This window comes from Carlito syrichta, unplaced genomic scaffold (assembly GCF_000164805.1).
Source record: "Carlito syrichta isolate Samal-C Ts95f unplaced genomic scaffold, Tarsius_syrichta-2.0.1 Scaffold302054, whole genome shotgun sequence".
Lineage (NCBI taxonomy): Eukaryota > Metazoa > Chordata > Mammalia > Primates > Tarsiidae > Carlito > Carlito syrichta.
This window is the reverse complement of record NW_007246150.1, coordinates 225,959-245,006: the sequence shown is the minus strand read 5'-3', so window position 1 is coordinate 245,006 and position 19,048 is coordinate 225,959. Positions and strand designations below refer to the sequence as shown.

The 19,048-nt window shown below is 43.6% G+C and overlaps 1 protein-coding gene across 1 annotated transcript; it reads right to left on the bottom strand.

Moving 5' to 3' along the window:
• Window positions 1-1,701: 1,701 nt before the first annotated feature.
• Window positions 1,702-12,001, bottom strand: MMP7 (matrix metallopeptidase 7). The gene is made up of 6 exons (XM_008055969.2): window positions 11,868-12,001; window positions 8,855-9,081; window positions 8,621-8,769; window positions 6,067-6,195; window positions 4,156-4,317; window positions 1,702-2,053 (listed from the first exon to the last, which is right to left on the bottom strand). The coding sequence occupies exons 1-6, from the start codon at window positions 11,973-11,975 to the stop codon at window positions 2,025-2,027; spliced, it is 804 nt and encodes a 267-aa protein (XP_008054160.1). The 5' UTR covers window positions 11,976-12,001; the 3' UTR covers window positions 1,702-2,024.
• Between the last annotated feature and the right edge of the window lie 7,047 nt (window positions 12,002-19,048).

The window sequence follows — 19,048 nt, the reverse complement described above, 5'->3', positions numbered from 1 at the left end:
TCCCACTATCAGTCATTTTCTTATACTATTACATTGGATGTTCAAGGTTCATTATATGAGTGAGAACATGTGATACTCGGATCTTTGTTTCTGTGAGAGGTCACTCAGTATTATAGACTCTAGTTCCATCCAGGTTGCTGCGAAATTCATGATTTTGTTCTTTTTTATGGCTGCGTACTATTCCATCGTGTATATGAACCACATTTTTAAAATCCAGTCCTCTTTTGATGGACAGCATGGTTGCTTCCAGGTTCTTGCTATTGTGAACAATGCTGTGATCAACATACGTGTGCACAGGGAACATACCTCAAAATAGTAAAAGCCATCTGCGAGAAACCCACAGCCAGCATACTCCTAAATGGACAAAAATTGGAACCATTTCCCCTGAAAACTGGAACAAGACAAGGATGCACACTCACCCCTCCTGTTCAATATAGTATTAGAAGTCCTGACTAGAGCAATCAGAGAAGAGAAGGCAGTCAGGGGCATCCAAATAGGAAAAGAGGATGTCAAGTTATCTCTCTTTGCAGATGACATGATTGTGTACCTTGAAAACCCAAGAGAATCTGTCAAAAACCTCCTTACATTGATAAAGGGCTTTGGCAAAGTCTCAGGACACAGTCTGGGTTTTGCTCCATGGCCTTGCCCTTGTGCAGGGTCGGATCCCACTGTGGATGCAAACACTCACGCCCACCCCTGCACTCCCACAAAAGCCATGCAGGACTGGTTTGGAGGAAGTTAGCGAGGAAGGTGAGCACCAGCGATAGCTGGGTTGGCCTAGGGCAAGGAAGGGGATGGGGTGGGGGACGGGCATGGGGGGTGGGGACGTGGGCAGGTGAGACGGCAGGAAAGTCAGGGACTGGGGTGGAGGGGCTGGCACTTGGAGTGGAAGTGACGCGAGGCTAAGTCCTAAGTCCCCAGGCATTCACAGACATTGTGTGGGAAGGACTGACTTCCGGCCATTGCCTTGCTAAGCTACGGTGTGACCGTGTTTTCTTTTCTCTTTTTCTTTTTTGGAGCTGGAGTGGGAGTCTCACTCCATTGCTGGGGCTGGAGTGCAGTGGTGCCCTCATAGCCACCTCAGCCTCGCCCTGCTGTGCTCAAGCGATCCTTCTGCCTCAGCCTTCCAAGTAGCCGCAACTACAGGTGTGAGCTACCATGCCCAGCTAATTTTTGATTTATTGTAAAGATGAGGTCTCACCAAGTTGCCCAGGCTGGTCTTGAACCCGTGAGCTCAGGCAATTCTCTTGCCTTGGCCTCCCAAAGTACTGGGATTATAGGCTTGAACTACTGCATCCAGCAGGCAATGTTATCTTAAGCCTTGGTTCCCTCCCCTACCTTGGAGAGGCGAAACTCCTCTCTCTCTCTAATTTACTTTGCAAATAAACTATATTTTCTAGTCTAAAAAAAAAAAGGAATTGGACTTCCAAGGAAAGTCCAGAGTATCAGAGTGACAGCATGGGCCAGAAGGAGGAAGTTAGTGTAACTTTGGGACACACCAGTGAACAACAGGAGACATAACGTCCACCACCCCCCTTTGGTAATGGGGTGAGGTGCTGCTGAAGACCCCAACATAATGTGGTGAGATTTATTTTTAACTTTATTTTATTATAAAGATGTGGGGTACAGATATATATATATATATATATATATATATATATATATATATATATATATATATTTGGTCTGAAGTCTTCGATTTTATGGTATAGTATGTCTTCGCTTGCCACAGAAATAGTGCTTCCAAATAAAAATAATTTTTCCATGGAATACAAATTCAATTTACTTGTGTATATACCGTTTGTTGACATCTGCCAACAGCAAGTTGTCTGAGGATAAGTTAAACACAGTCATGCCATAAGTGAGTTTATCTTCAGAAGGAGAGAAGCGTGCAAAAACCAACCGCGATACCAGAAAGGGGTCACCGCCTAAACAGAGTCCAGGAGGAGCGCTGATCAGTTCCGGGTGGGGAACAGTCACATGGAATCCAATGAAAGGACGAATGGACGTGTTCCCCGAAGCTTCTATTTCTTTCCTGATTTACTTCTCTTTCCTGTCAAGAGAGAAAATAAGAACATGCTGGCATGTACAAAATGCACGCAATCACCCTAAGACTTTACAAACAAAGGAAATGTCACAGAATGTGCATTTTATTTACTCAGCTCAGTTTTCTGTGCCTGGGACAAAAGTTCTGGAGAACAATCCAAAGGTAAGAAGGCAGCATTGTGTAGAGGAAGGATCCAAGGGGACAGATACCTCTGCGTCTTGTCTCTACCAGTTTACTGGCTGTGTGGCTTTGGGTAAATTACTATTTAACACCGCTTGGAGTTAGATTACCAGTTTATACCATGTGGATAATAACATCATGTTTGCCTGTTGAATTAAATGAGTTAATTCACGGGAAGTGCAGCTATTCCATGCATTTTAGCTGTTATTTTTATTATTCTGAAAAGAGTATTCATGAGTTTAATCACATTCTTTGGAATCTATGTTTTCTGCTCATATTACTTTTTGGAATAATGAGCTTTCTTTGTTTATAACTTATATAATCAAATTCTATTTTCACTTGTCCAGAAGTGACTTCTTTCCAGCTTTGACAGCGATGCCATTTTGTCTAATACTTAAGGATTTAACGCACTAGTCGCTTTTCTTTCTTTTAAATTTAATCAGCCTGCCTCGGATTTTCTTTAGTTCCTTTGTATTTTTCTTACGGTTATAAAACAGTTATAGAATGCTGTAGGGTGATTCTGTGAGTTCCATCATTTTATATAAGGGGAGGGTAGTATTTTTAGTATTTTCTATTGTGTTGGCAATAACTTTACCAACACTAGTCAGTATTTAGTGAGTCTTTTGGACAGCAGCTCTTTAAGTCGGATCTTTATGGAACAATCACTTAGCATTTTCCAAGTGTGTTCTCTGAAGTGCTATTTTATGGGTCTCAATGGATGTTCCATAACAAAGGTTATACTCCCGGAAACACTGAGTTAAGCAAGGGAGTCTGCTCAGTACTCCCTGATATTCCGTGCCCCTGGAGGTGATGCTTCCTGTACTTGTTTCTCCACAGCATCTTCTTCTGGGAATCATCCTCTAAGACACAGTTTGGGAAATGTTGATTTATAGTAAATTCTAGGTTCAACTGATACCTGAAATCTACTGTCTTATAGGAATAGTTTTCCTCTAAGGGCAGTATTATGTGGAAGGACTTTCATTGCTCATTTGATCATTCAAAGACTCTTATGTGAACTTTTTTGCAGTATATCTTTATCATCCTGATAATTTTGCTGGATAGCCATAATTATATCTGTCAAATTAAAGATGGGGTTCTGTATTCTTTTATCAGGACTGCTTTTAAATGCTGACTAGGTAGTGATAGGCAGAGATTCATAGTAGAACAAGCACAAAGTCACACAGCCCTGACTTGGGATCACTGCCCAGTCACTTGACAGCCACGTATTCCTGGACAGTTTGCTGAGCGTCTTTGAATTTCACTTTTCTTATGCTCTTCCAGAGACATGGCTTTCCCCCCCGCAGTCCCCCATTCTCTGATTTCTTTTTTGGCTATTTCTGATGGACTCGATCAAATGAATACAAATCAGTGTATAATTTAAAAACTGAATTTGGCTCTTGATTTAAAAAGTCTAGATTGGGACCCGGGATATAGGTAAGTTTCAAGACCAGAAATCACAAGCAGTTGCTCTCCGTGGTTAAACACTTTCCCTACACGTTTACGTAAGCAAGAAAAGTTGAGTCACTTTTAATCACTTAGGGCTGAATCCTTGGGAGTGGGCAACTCTGAAGAAAGGTGTTCTGGTCCTTCAGTTCACCCCCTACGTGGGAGACTCTCCTGAAGTATTACTATTTGAGCTGTGCAAGGGAGAAGAGCAGGTGAAAGCTTGAAGAACACTTTGATGGTGGCATGGTCACAATTTCACCCCCTGATACTGTTACACTGAAACTTAAAAATCGGCATCTTCATAGTATAAAACAGCCTGGTTAAAATTTGGTACCTAAGGTCTCAAATTCCCCCCTCAGTAGGCTTTCTAATATAAGTTCCAGTAAATGCTAAGTTAAATACCCATTTCCCAGACTTTCTTTTCCAAACCTACTACTAAAAGAAAATGTGAAATTCCCCTTATTTAAAATAATAAATATTACCATATAGCTTCTGAATGCCTTCAATGTCATCTTGTGAAAGTTGGAAATTTTGTTGACTTCCGCTTCCATAGGTTGGATACATCACGGCATTAGGGTCGGAGGAATGTCCCAGGCCCAAAGAATGGCCAAGTTCATGAGTTGCAGCATACAGGAAGTTAATTCCTACAACCGAAGGAATAACATTCAGTATTCTAACAATAGCTACACAAATAATATAATGTCATATATAACATAATACATAATATAATAATAAATAAAACAACTACAAAAATACCTAACTCTCAGTCCTCTGCAGTTTACTTATTTGTTTCAAGACTTTCAAATGTGGGGAAGGGTTAGAAAGGGAATCAGAAGAGCAGTGCTTTAATCTCATCACCACTTTGGCTTCTTAAGATGTATCATGTTTTTCTATTTGCTTCTTTTGTTCAGGTGGCAGTATTCTGTAGTGGGCAGGAAAGGCTTTATTTATTAATCATTTTTTTTGAGAAGTTCTTTTTATTTTTTAGCTGGGTGTGGTGGTGCACCACACCTGACTATTTTAATTTTATTTTTTGTAGAGACAAGGTCTCACTATGTTGTCCAGGCTGATCTCAAACTCCTGATCTCAAGAAATCTTGCTGCCTTGGCCTCCCAAAATGTTGGAATTACAGGCGTGAGCCACTGCACCCAGTCAGCAAAGGTTTTAAAAGAACTAAAACCTGGGTTTGAAACTTACTAGCTGGACAAATTAATTAATGTTGCCAAGTATTAATTTCTTATCTGTTACACAGAGACGACTATTCCTACCCTGTAGATTTGTCACGATAATTAGAGTTTTTCAACATCTGGAAGGTCATGGCCATTCAACGCATAGAGGTGACCTTGAATATCAGCAGAGAGAAAGTTGGCTTCGAGAAAGCCACAACTAAAAGGCAGGTTCTCCAGGCAATGCTGGGCTCTGCCTGTGATTTTGACTCATCCACTGGTTTTACATATATCATTTTCTCTCCCTCAGACTCATGGAAGAGCTTTGCCAGTCTGTGGCAGGTGTGAGCCTGTGAGTTTGAGGGGTGGCCAGAGCGCCAACCGTGCTGCATTAGACGGAAGGAAGCTGCCTTTAACCTTCCTTGAGTGGGAAAAGAGGAGAATGAAGAAAAAATGAAAAAGATGTGCAGGATGAGAGGAAGACCGTATCGCAGCTTTCCATGGTTTGACTGCCACAGCAAGTCACGCTACTTGGTTTGAGCTGTGATGAATTCTCTTTACCTCACACATGGACTGATCTCCCTCTCAGTTAACAGCCTTTAAGAAAATTGTCTCCAGTTAGGATGTCCTATGCCAGCGCACCTCTCTACTTGTTCTCTGCCATGTCTATAATCGCTTACTTTGTACAACGACGAATGTAATAGGCTGGGGTGGGGTTGACTCATTCGAAATATAGTGAATGATCCCAGAATTGTATAAAATTCCTAAATATCATAGTCTCTGCTTCTCTTTCTCCTCCATTTGGGCACTTATTTTTGGGAAATAGGAACAAAGAGCTATAATTTATTGACTTATTAGTATCTCCCAAGCACTGTAGAAACTTTATCTCATTTAATTAAAAAAAATCCTTAGGTGGGGACTATGTATAATCCCATTTCACAGAGGAGGAAACTGAGGGTCAGAGACATTAAATAACTTGCCCAAGAACACACAGAGAGTAACCGGTGGACGTACAGCGAATTGAACCCGGTGCTGCTTGACTGTGTAACCTGAGTGTCCATCTTCTTTGTGACATTGTGAGATATTAAATAAAGTGGTGCATTGAAGGCATGCAGTACGGTGGTGGACACTTAGCAAGGGTTCAGGACTTATCAGAAGCTATAGCAAGTGGTTAGACCAAGTTCAGGACTCAAGGACGTGGGGCAGAAGAGACTGGGGGGGCTGTACCTATGCTGTTCCCGTCACTCCAGCGTTCGTCCTCGTCAAAGTGAGCATCTCCTCCAAGGCCCGGCCCGGGTGCAAAGGCGTGAGCCAGTGTGTTGCCTGGTCCATCAAATGGGTAGTAGTCCCCGTGAGCTGAAAGAAAACGAAGTAGCTGGCTCGGTGGCTCAGCCTGGAATCCCAGCGCTTTGAGAGGCTGAGGTGAGTGGATTGCCTGAGCCGGCGGGTTCGAGACCCGCCTGGGCAACTTGGCGAGACCTCATCTCTACAATACATCAAAAAATCAGCTGGGCATGGTAGTGCACACCTGTAGTTCCAACTACTCGGAAGGCCGAGGCGGAAGGATCACCGGAGCCCAGCGGGTCGAGGCTGCGGTGGCCGGGAGCGGCCACTGCACTCCAGTCTGGGCGATGGACTGAGACTCCAACTCAAAAAAAAGAAAATGAAGTGATTGCCCTTAGCGACTGACTTTTTTTTTTCCTCCGGTCATGATATCTTTCCAGTTTATGTGATAACCAAGGCTGGAAAAAGCAGCCCAGTCCAAGCAGTCAGCACTGTTGGTGCAAACGGCCAGCTGCACGCTCACAGGGTGGTTTGGGCGTCTTTTTGGCACAGACACTTTTTCTCTCATGGAACTGCTGCTCACTACTGATAACCACCCTATAGTAAAGGCCTACTGGATACGGGGCTTGAAATGCACCTAGATCTAACTTAGGGTTGCATCGAAGCTACTGTTCAATTTGACCACTTTGCTTGGTCAAACGGTGGTGAAAGGGAACATGAATATGGCATTCAGCGAGTAATTTGTGCACCATTTTCCGATTCTTTCTTCTTAAAAATCTGGCTTATTCTTTGTGGGCACAGTAAATCATCTCTTGGCGAACCACGCTCAGGGTCTCTTGAAGTGGCTTTTGACAGTCCTTTTATTTGTGAGACAGAGCTATTTATCTTCAAGTTGATATCAGACTGGATCCAGTTTAACTCTTAAAGAAACTCATAGTACTGGCATTAGTGCTTTCCTATAAAATTTTCCCCAGTGTCATCGACACTATGGACTGAAGTTCACATTTCAGCAAAATTCATATAGTACCTGGACAATTCAATATTAGAACAGACCAAAATGGGCAACATTTTCTCTAAGTCTGCGTCACAAAACACTAGTGATTAAGAGTGGTTTATGTAAATGGGCTAGATCTCTTTAGACCCTTGAATATGAAAATCTCCATTTTCTTTCTTTCTTTCTTTCTTTCTTTCTTTCTTTCTTTCTTTCTTTCTTTCTTTCTTTCTTTCTTTATTATTTCTTTCTTTCTTTTTTGAATTGGTGTCTCATTCCTTGGCCCAGGCTGGAGTGCAGTGGCAGGCTCATGGCCACCCAGCATTGACCTGCTGGGCTCCAGTGATCCACTTCAGCCTTCCAAGTAGCCAGAACTACAGTCACCCACTACCGCGCTTAGCTCATTTCTTTTTGATTTATTGTAGAGCCGAGGTCTCGCCAAGTTGCCCAGGCTGGTCTCGAACCCTCAGACTCAGGCAATCCACTCACCTCGGCCTCCCAAAGTGCTGGGATGACAGGCTGAGCCACTGAGCCCGGCCGAAAAATCTTCATTTTCGACTTTATTGCTACACGAAAGGCATTAGAGGCAGGTCATAGTGGCTGTCCCCCTTCTTAGGGGACCTCTTGAGATCTTGGATGCTGTGACTCCTTCTGTTGGTTTAATACTGATGTTAGCTAGATAGAATTTAAACATATATACGTATGGAGTCATGTGCAGCATAACCACCTTTCAGTCAACAAGAGAGCACATGTATAACCATGGTCCCACATGTATAATGGAACTGGAAAATTCCTCACCTAGTGACGTAGTAGCCGTGGTCATGTGATGCAGAATGCATTACCTTTTCAATGTGTAAGTATGTTTCGAGACACGATTACTTGCCATTGTGTTCCAGTTGCCTACAGTGTTCAGTACTGTCACGTGCCATGCAGGCTGGTAGTCTAGGAGTGACAGGCTATCCCATAGAGCCTAGGTGTACAGTAGCTAGTCCGTCTCGGTTTGTGTGAGGACATGCTATCAAGCTCACATAATGACAAAATTGCCTAAGGAGGCATTTCCCAGGATGCATGCTCATCGTTGAGCGATGCATGACTGCATAGATAGATAAAAATTCATGTTACAAAACGGGGGTTGGCAAACTCTTCCTGTAAAGGATCAGATAACCAGTAATGGGAGCCTTATAAGCCACAACTGTCGCCTGCCTGAAAGCAGTCATAGACAACAGCAGATGAAGGAGCATGACTGTGTGCCAGTCCAATTTTATTTACCAAAACAGGGTGGACTGGATTTGCCTCATGGGTCATCGTTTGCCAACTCCTGCTATAAAAAAGTGGCTCTAAATGAGCAGATTATACAAATCGTAACACGATTGCCGAATCAATCGATCCATCAATCATCTATCATCTCTCATTAGACATTCTAAATCCTGAAAAGAGGACAGCACTGATATAAATAATAAACAAATGCAATAGCATGCAGGATTAGTCTACAGGCTTCTTTCTCACCTCCTCTTGCAAAGCCAAGCATGATGTCTGCAACTCCCCATCTGACTCGCTTGAAACGCAGGGGTATCTCTCTGCCCCACATGTTTAAAGCCTTTGCCACTAATTGATCCACTATGGTAGGCAGCAAGTCTCGAGTATATGATATGATCCTAGTAGCAAACAAGAAAACAATATTTGACCTCTTAGGGAAAGGGCTTTGTGGTTTTGGCCAACATGAGCCAAGGCAAAACTAACCGGTAGGTGACGACTTTGGAAGTCCATCTGGGGCTCTCTGGGAACAGCGAGTACTCTGCGACGTCCGGCACGCCACACCTGGGTTTCTGCATTATTTCGACGAGGCGAGGGCTTAGGATTCCAGTTATAGGCAGGCGAAAGAACTTCTCCATCTCCTTGAGTCTGGCTTCTAAACTGTTGGTGGTTTTTGTTTCTGGGTCATAGGAATAAAATCTCTTGAGATAGTCCTATTGAAAAGAGAGTAATGAATCTGTGGTTCTTGTTTCTTCTTTTCCCCTAGAAGTCTACACATTATTTTGTCTTTGGTCCCTATAGGTCCAAGCAATGATTTGCAAACAGAATAATTACATGCTGACTGAGTAACGTAAGTGTGCATTGGTGAGGAGAAAGTTTAATACAGATAATGAAACACTGGCATACCATTTCTTGGGCAAAAGAAAGGAATTCCTCAGTGTTTTTTTTTTTTAAATCCTAGTCAGTGTTTTGAGGAGAAACACTTCATCCACTTTATAAAACCTAGACTTGTTTGTAAGGGCAGTCAGGACGTGTGTACCAGTATGTTCTCGGGGATGACTGAGACCTTTCCTCTCTGTCACCATGGACCCTGTGGGGGAGCTCTGAAGCCATCCAGCCTCATCTAAGATCCTGCTGGGATGTGGTTTCAGCTAAAGGTGAAAGGGTCTTAACCTAGGAGATTCTTTTTTTTTTTTTTGGGTTGGAGTCTCACTCTGTCGCCCAGACTGGAGTGCAGTGGCCGCTCCCGGCCACCTCAGCCTCGACCTGCTGGGCTCCGGCGATCCTTCCGCCTCAGCCTTCCGAGTAGCCGGAATTACAGGCATGCGCTACCACGCCCGGATGATTTTTTGATTTATTGTAGAGATGAGGTCTCGCTGCCCAGGCGGGTCTCGAACCCGCGGGCTCAGGCAATCTACTCACCTCAGCCTCCCAAAGGCACGCCACCGAGCCTGGCTACCTACCTAGGAGATTCTTAGTTGAGCTAGTTTAATTTAATTGTCCAGGTGAAGAAATCAGAGCTCACAGCAACTAGGTGCTTTGCTCAGGTCACATATCACATTAGTAGTAGAACTAAGCCCCCGTATCTCGCTCCCAGTTCCTTTTACCACTCCTTCCACTCCCCAGTTCCTCTTTCCGCTGCTAAGTCCCTGATGCAACCCACTCTGGGAGGGCTGCAGGGTAAGACAGGTCTCTCAGGTCTGTGCCGTGCACAGTTGGGTCCCTGGGAATTTCTTAAAGCTTCCCAGTGTCTGGATGTAAGGATGGGAATCCAGCATCGTAAACACAAAAAGTAAAAAGTGAATGAACTAACAAGAGCAACCTCATAGGAACCTTTTGAAAGCACTTATTAGTTCCAGGCACTTACATATTAACCTCATTTAAACCTCATAACCACCCCACGAAGCAGGTATGGTATTGTCATTCCTATTTTATGCACGAAATCACCCGTGAATAACTGAAGGAGCCAGTATTTGAACACAAGTGTTCTGACTTCCATACATTAGAAACATCTGTAGGTTATAGAATGCACGGTAGTGTGGTTGTTAAAATGATTTAAGCATTGCCTTGCTAATTTGCAGTCTATTTGGAGTAGATGGCAATGGCTACTTGTCTCAGAAGCTCTCAGGAGTATGTAACTTATGTAAGGAATCTTATGAATATAGAGCCCTCTCTTCCTGTTACCAATGATTGTGTTTCATTAGCTATAACAAATCCTTATTGTTCATCCATGACAATTGGTAATTAATTCCTTATTTTAAAACAAATAGCCCTTTTTATCCCTTCCAGAGCAACAGACTCTACCACGACACCCTCTGGAAGAAATCTCCCTGTGTTTCTGAGATGACTTACCCTGCTTTTTGTTCAACCTATCTTCCCTTTAGTTTATTCCAATCCGCACTTTAGGTAAGGCGCTAAATGCAACGTAGGCTTTCTGGAGAATTCGTTAGGTAAAACCATATAAAACTGCTGTTTTGGAGATAAGGTTAAATATGAGTAATTTCATGTGGTTCAATCTGACCTATTACTTGGACTTTTTAAAAAAGTAAATGTAATGTAAAATAAAACTTGACTTTTCATATGCTTAAAGTTCAAGTTTATGAACAATACTTATGAGTAATCATCTCATTATTCTACCAAATAGTACTTATTTATATCTGTTCGACTGCTTATAAGGAGTCTATTGGAAAAGACATGATTTTTGAGCCAGAAACATTCATTCTTGATTCCTATCTTCACCACAAGCATGTGAATCAACTTAACTTTGCTTTTTTCTTTTTCCCAAGACAGAGCTAAGGATCAAATGACATAATGTAGGTGGAAGTACTTTATAACCTGTAATAGTTACATCCATGCTGGTTCGTATTGTTATCACCTTGTTTATTTACTAGGATGCCCTGGGAGGCACCAAACACATAGTATTGTTATTTCCATTGCATACATGAGAAAAACAAAGTCAGAAGTGAATGGTGAATGCCTTGTCTAGCGTCACTGGCATGTGGGAGACCTGTGACTTCTACCCATGTTTCCTGACTTCAGATCTCTCCATCACAAGTAGTCCTCATCTTAAGAGGCAACATTCTGTGCATGCTGTAAAAAGAATCTCAAGTTACAATAAATAATATGAAGAACTTCAATTTACTGAGTATAAGCCATGTTTCGGCTGTTGTGTTAAATGCTTTACAACACCCCCGCTTGGTTGATACTGTATCACCTCCAACTTCCAAATTAAAACCTGAAGCTCAGAGCATAGTGACCTTCCCAAGTTCATCTGCATGGTAAATGGAGAGCTGGAACTCAAACCCAGTCTGAACAGGTTCTAGAACCTGCCCTCTATGGTCCGCTTGATGAAAACACGTATTGCTTTTACAATCAGACAAAAGACTCCAAAGAAAATTCACCACAGAGCTAATCACATGGAAGGTGAAATCGTGGGAAAACTCATTTCCTAGTGTTGACGGCAAGACCAAGGAGCCCCAGGTAAGTGGCTGCGACCTACCTGAGCCTGTTTCCAGTGCAGTTCGCTCATGCCTCCCGCTTCCCGGGGCAGTGGCAGGGCCAGGCTGCCGGGCAACAGACACACAGCGCAGAGCAGGGCAAGTCGCATAGCTGCCGTCGGAGACAATTGTCCTCGGACCTGCGGCTGGCTTAGTGCTTTCTGCTGGAGGCTGGAGAAATTTATATCGCTTCTCAGCCCTGGATGTGGAAATAGGTGACTCATTTGAGTGTTTTCTTTCTTTTCAGTGTCTACAGAACTTTGAAAGTGTGTGTTATTTTTCATTAACTAAAACGAGGAAGTCTTCTGTCCTTATTGGCAGGAAACACACAATGTATTTGTCTTTCAAAGGATTTTTTTTTCTGTCTGCTGCATAAATTAAATCCATGAAAAAACTCATTTTATTTGCCAGAGTTAAATGACTGCTCACTTAGGTCTTTTCAACTTAAAAATTTGAAGGAACATCATTCAGAACATTGTTGCACCATGCATTTGATTTTATTTTTGTGATTGAAAAATGTCTCAATTTTTAATTTGTTCGTTTAACTGAAACAAAACGTATATTCAGACTTTACTAGTGAAAGAAATAACAGATCAAGGAAGAAAAGCGTACATTGGCATGAGGAGTTGAAAAATAAAAAGGCTTGTACAGTATATCTGAAAAGGAATTTTTTAAAAAGTAAAAGATGTTGAAAAGTGCATAAAACATACAAATAATGAAACAATTATTAAGCAAACACTGTAACAGAAATAGAATCAAGTCTAGAAGTAGAGCAGCACCCACATGCTGTGGTTGTTGCTAGAAGGGAAAGACGGCAGAAGGCAGATGGGCGTACTGCTCTGTGGGGGGTTAGGGGCCACCATGGAGCTGGGCTCCATCTCCTCACCTTCTGGCCCCTAAGTGCAACAGTAAGGACTCCCTTCTTTGAGCCTCTTTTTTTGAGTCGGAGTCTCACTCCGGCTGGAGTGCCCAGGTTGGAGTGCAGTGGCACGCTCATGGCCACAGCAGCCTCGGTCTGCTGGGCTCAGGTGATCCTTCCACCTCAGCCTTCCAAGGAGCTAGAACTAACGGCACATACCACTGTGCCTGGCTAATTTTTTGATTTATTGTAGAGACGAGGCTTTGCCAAGTTGCCCAGGCTGGGCTCGAACCCCTGGGCTCAGGCAATCCTCTCTCCTCGGCCTCCCAAAGTGATGGGAATACAGGCGCATTTCCCCATGCCCTAGTTTATTTCTTTTCCCAATGGTCAACACAGTCTCTAATTCTTGGATTGCATGAACAAATACTAAACAAATATCTTCAAGCCTGGGCTTGACTCTTCCTCTACCCTAATTATTCTGCTTCTGATTTCAAAGTAACAGGTTCTTCCAAAGCTTGAACTTCAACTTGGAAATTGCTGCATCCACTCTTTTTCTTCTCGTCACGATCACTCTGGCTGCTTTCCAGCCGACATATGAATGCGTTGGTCCTCAATACACACGATGGTGATTCTCTGCAGAGCAATAAGGACTCGCTAGGTAGACTGTAGTCCGAAGATGAAATTGAGCCTAAGATGTCAACTTAACTTAATTCCCCAAGATCACACAGCTACGTGGCAGTGGTCGCAGTTCCCAGACCAATGCTTTTCTTTCCCACCACACTGCCTTTGCATTTTGTAACAGGGCTGTGTCTTTCATCATAGGGTGTGTTTCTTGGGGTAACCCCATGACTTTTGACTCTAAAACATCAAACGCTCCAAATATGCTGGAGCTGAAAATTTTAATTATTCAGCTCGCTCTTAGACTATCTGCTGATTGGACATTGACCGCCAGCAAAGGTAAAACGTTCAGATCAATTAATTCCATTTGCTCTCTTTACAGAGATGCCTCGATTCTGTGTGGGCATTCGGCAACCCTAGTCAGAGCCTGGCATGTGACAGGTGCACAACAAATGTTTGTGAAATGAATGAATATTTATGGGCTTTACTCAGATCCACTAAAAATGAAGTTATATGAGGTTTTTGCTAGTATTTGCATTGAAGTAAAATCAGAAGGCATTCCTTTAAGTGAACAAGGAAAACAAACCGGAAGCTGGGTGAAAATATTTGCGAAGACACATCTGATAAAGGATAGTTATCCAAAATACACAAAGAACTCTTGAAAGTCAACAGTAAGAACACAAACAACCTGATTTACAAAATGGACTAAAGACCTTTGCAGACACCTCACCAAAGAAGACATGGATGGCGAATGAGCGTGTGAAAAGGTGCTCCACATCGCATGTCATCAGGAATATGCAAATCAAAACAATGATGAGATGCCACTACGCACCTGCAGAGTGGCCAAAATCCAGAACCCCGACAACGCTCAAGTGTGAGATCTGGTGGAAACACAAAATGGTACAGTCTCTTTGTGAGACAGCTGGGTGGTTTCTTACCAAACCAAACCTACTCTCACCACACGACTCAGCAATTGCACTCCTTGGTATTTACCCAAAGGAGATGAAAATTTACGTCTACACCCAACACAGATGGGTGTTTATAGCAGCTTTATTCATAATCGTCAGAACTAGAAACTCCTTTAGTAGGGGAGTGAACTAATACACGGGTCCACCCAAATGGTGGAATATTATTTGGTGCCGAAAAGAAATGAGCCAGGCAGCCACGAACAGGCATGGTAAGACTTTTAAATGCTGTTACAGGGGAAAAAAGCCAATCTGAAGGACTGCCGCGCGGGTGCTTCCAGCCCAGTAAAGGCAAATTCATGGTGACGGTAAAAATATCAGGAGTGGTGGGGAGGGGCGTGGTGGGGTGGAGTGACAGATTAATAGGCAGGGCACAGAGGAGTTTTTTAAAATTTTCTTTTTCTTTTTTTTTTTTTTTTGAGTTGGAGTCTCACTCCGTCGCCCAGACTGGAGTGCCGTGGCCGCTCCCGGCCACCGCAGCCTCGACCCGCTGGGCTCCGGCGATCCTTCCGCCTCAGCCTTCCAAGTAGCTAGAACTACAGGCGTGCACTACCATGCCCGGCTGATTTTTGATTTATTGGAGAGATGGATTCTCACCAAGTTGCCCAGTCTGGTCTCGAACCCGCGGCCTCAGGCAATCCACTCACTTCAGCCTTCCAAAGCTGGGATTACAGGCTGAGTCACCGAGCCCAGCAGACAGTGTGACACGTGATCACAATGGGATAATCCATCCTATGGGGGTTGGGGAATGATCCATATGGGAGGTGGCATTCTGGCTGCATTTTGGAGGAGAACTGGAAGTTCCCTTGGGAAAGGGCATCCCTGGATGTGGGTGTGGGAAGAGCATCCCTGGATGAGTGGAGTGAGAGGCAGGGTCAAGCCAATTTCAGCTTCTCTGGATCCTTTTCAAGATTTGTTATCGTCTATTACATTAAACTTTTAAAAAATTATTATCGTGGCCATCTAAGTAGATGTGAGGTGGTCTCTCACATTTGATTTGTATTTTCCAAGTGACTAGTGAATGATGTTGAGCATCTTTTCATGTATGTGCCCATTTGTATATCTCTGAAGAAATGTCTCTCCAAGTCCTTTGGTCATATTTTTAATTGGCTTCCTTGACTTTTTGTTGCTGGGTTGCAGGAATTCCTTATATATTCTGAATATTAAGCCTTTATCAGATATGTGATCTGCTAATATTTTCTCCCATTCTGTGGATTGTCTTTTTATTTTTTGTGATAACGTCCTTGGATGTGCAAAGGTTTCTCATTTTGATCTAGTCCAATTTGCCTATTTTTCTTTGGTGGCTCACGCTTTTGGTGTCAGAGCTAAGAACCAACTGCCAAATCCAGGGTCACAAAGATCTGTCTCTATGTTTTCTTCTAAGAGTTTTATGGTTTCAGCTTTTATGTTTAGGACTTCGGTCCACATGCTTTGTTTCTGATGACTTTCTTTTTCATACCTTTGATCTCTCCTTGCTGTAGTATAATTTTCTGCTTCGGTGATCAACCAGGCTGCCTTAACTTGTAATCATGTTAAAGGGTAGTCATTCAGCCCTGGGCAGATTCCTTCTGTGCCACAGAGACACAACATTTAACCTCTCTGAATTCCAGTTTCTTCATCTGAAAAATGGAAATAGTACCTTTTTCTTAGGGTTGTGGTTTGGATTCAACAAGAGGATTAAATGTACAAAAGATGTAGCAGTATTTTGGAGGACAGTAAGTGTTCAGGAAATAGTAGCTAGTATCAATGTCATTGTTGTCATATTTATGCTGGCAGTTTTTACGTACTATAATACCCTCTTTATTTCCCATCTATGAGCCTAGGATGGAGATCAGACACGTATACAAGAAAAAATGGAAGGTTGAAATGGTTCTCTTCCAACCATTTAATGGATACTATTAATGTCAATATTTTCTGAGACACAGGGAAGTTATTGTCTTAAATATTTCAATGTGATGTGTCATAATAATCAAGCAAAGCAATCTCCTCATCATAGAAGCGATTAACTTTTAAACAAGAAAAGCACAGGTCTTGATCAATAAAATCTCTGGGCGTACAGTATGAATCACAGAATGTATTCATGGAAAAAAGTCACAAAAATTGAAATAGGATACATTGGATAGGACAAATGACACCTTATTATTGGAATATGAGTTATAAGGATCACACAAGCTGGGAACATACATTGGCCACCTTGTTACCACATGGAGGGGATCTGTGTGAGAATACAGCTGAGCAGAGGTCATTTGATTTCGGATCACATGGTTTGAATCTCCTTATTCCGCCAGACCCAAAGAAAGTTACGTCACTTGGGTTTCTCGATCATGCTGGTGGGTTAGACTTCCCACGCCTTTTGCTTGTTTGCTATGAAGTGAGCTAGTTTGGGGTGGTTTTCTGACACTTTCAACCAAATAAGTTTCATGTGACCCAGCAAGTTATTACTGCATCGATCTTATTTCCAAAGTCACGTGGCTGACAAGTGTAGAGCTGGGATATCAACCCGTTTCCCTAAGCCCACATTCCTTTCAACACTCCATGTTACTTTGCATTAGTTAATTCAGACATTTATCATTCATTCTACAAACATATATTTAGTGCAAATGCCAGGCCACTGTGCAAGGTGCCAGCACCAGGGAGACACAAGCCAGATTTCTTTCCTTTCCTTCCTTCCTTCCTTTTTCTTTCCTTTCTTCCTTTTTTCTCCTTCCTTCCTTCCTTCCTTCTCTCTCTCTCTCTTTTTTTCTTTCTTTCTACTTTTCCTTTCTCTTTCACCTCCTCCTCCTCCTTCTTTGTGAATCAGGGTCTCACTCTGTCACTCAGGCTGGAGTGCAGTGACACAGTCATGGCTCACTGCAGCTTCAAACTCCCGGGCTCAAGCAATCCTTCCTCCTCAACCCCCTGAGTAGCTGGGACGACAGGTGCATGCCACCTTGCTTGGCTAATTTTTTATTTATTGTAGAGACAAGGTCTCTCCGACTTGCCCAGGCTGGTCTCAAAACCTTGGGCTCAGTCAACCCTCTTACCTCTGCTTCTCAAAGTGCTGGGGTTACAGACGTGAGCCACAGTGCCTGGGTCAGATTTCTAACACTAAGTTTTTGTGTCTTTGTGTCAATCATGTCTATTAATAATGAATAAGTAACGAAATGGCTTCACCCTCCGAATTGGTCTCTGTTCGGATTCTCCCTCTACCCTGAGCCCAGAGTAGTGAAGCAAGGCTCCCTCCTCTTGGTTTGGTGACTTTGATGGGGCCTGCACGGGGAGACAAAGGACAGGGGATTCTGCAGACCCATGGCCACTGCCCTGCCATGGCTCTCAGGAGCCCCTGTTTGGGTGCCTGAGTTTTTTATTTGTTCATTGACTTGCCAGATTTTTTTTTCTGAGTCAAAGTCTCACTCTGTCCCCCAGGCTGGAGGGCAGTGGCATGCTCCCAACCACGGCAGCCTCGACCTGCTGGGCTCAGGTGATCCTTCCACCTCAGCCTTCCAAGCAGCTGGAACTACAGGCATGTGCCATCACATCTGGCTAGTTTTTTTTGATTTATTGTAGAGATGAGGTCCTGCCAAGTTGCCCAGGCTGGTCCTGAAACCATGGGCTCAGGCAGTCCTCTCACCTCAGCCTCCCAAAGTGCTGGGATTATAGGCATGAGTCACCGTGTCTGGCCGACTTACCAGATATTTCTAAGGCTTACGCTGGGTAGTCTGGCCCTATAGCAGGAATGGGAATTCATGAAGGGTAAGACCTGGAATTTGCCCTTCAGAAGCTCAAGTCATTTTGTGGGTTGAAGCAGACGTAGCACTAGCCATGTGGTCTGCGCGGTAGCAAAGGTCCTTGCTGATGTGAAGAAACAGAGAAGATTGAAACATTTAGTGTGATCTCAGCGGTTGATGCACCCAGGGCAATAAAGACAGACCCATCCCTGCAATACCTCTCGGTCCTAATATGCATTCATTGCCGTGCCTGGGCACGGTGTGGTGGCTTGTGCCTATAATCCTGGCACTTTGGGAGGCCGAGGTGGGAGGATTGTTTGAGCCCAGGAGTTTGAGACCAATCTGGGCCACAGAGCAAGACCTTGTCTCCACAAAAATAAATAAATAAAAATTAGCTGTGTGCGGGGGTACACGCCTGCAGTCCCAGCTACCCAGGAGGCTGAGGAGGGAGGATTGCTTGAGCCCAGGAATCTGAAGCGGTGGTGAGAGTGATTGTGCTACTGCACTCCAGCCTGAGCAACAGAAAGAGACTTGGACTAAAAAAAAAAAAAAAAAAAAATTTATGGTCCATAGAGGTAAAACAGAAAAAAAAAAATTGCTATTCTCAGCAGGGTGGAAGGGATACAATTGAATTAACCAAGATTCTGTCCTTAATGCTGACAAGTCAGACCTTCAGCAGCAGCAAAGCCAACTGCCATTGGGCTCACAAATAGCCTCCATGTGTGACCGCGGCCGTGTTGTTCACGGGCCCACTGTGCTCGCTGCGTGGCTGAAGACAGAGGCGGGCGACCCCGTAGAAAGCATCACCCCGTCCATGCGGGTGTTCGGGGCTTCCTCCCTGGTAGACATTCTCCGCTGGACATTGATGTGACGCACAGGGGTGCATGCATCTTGGGCCTGATTCTCAAGTTCGCGCAGATGCCGCTCTCCCAAGCACCTCTGCCTCTGACCTTGTGGCCTTGGTGTCTATCTTGCTCCTTCCAGAATGTGATAAACCCGTCCAGCAACTTATGATTATCTGGGAACCTACATGC

Coding starts and splice junctions, on each gene's coding strand:
- MMP7 (XM_008055969.2), bottom strand. CDS start 11,975: ATGCGACTTGCCCTGCTCTGCGCTGTGTGTCTGTTGCCCGGCAGCCTG. Junction 9,082..11,867: donor TGCACTGGAAACAGGCTCAG/GTAGGTCGCAGC, acceptor TCTTTTCAATAG/GACTATCTCAAGAGATTTTA. Junction 6,196..8,620: donor GCTTGGCTTTGCAAGAGGAG/GTGAGAAAGAAG, acceptor GTTTTCTTTCAG/CTCACGGGGACTACTACCCA.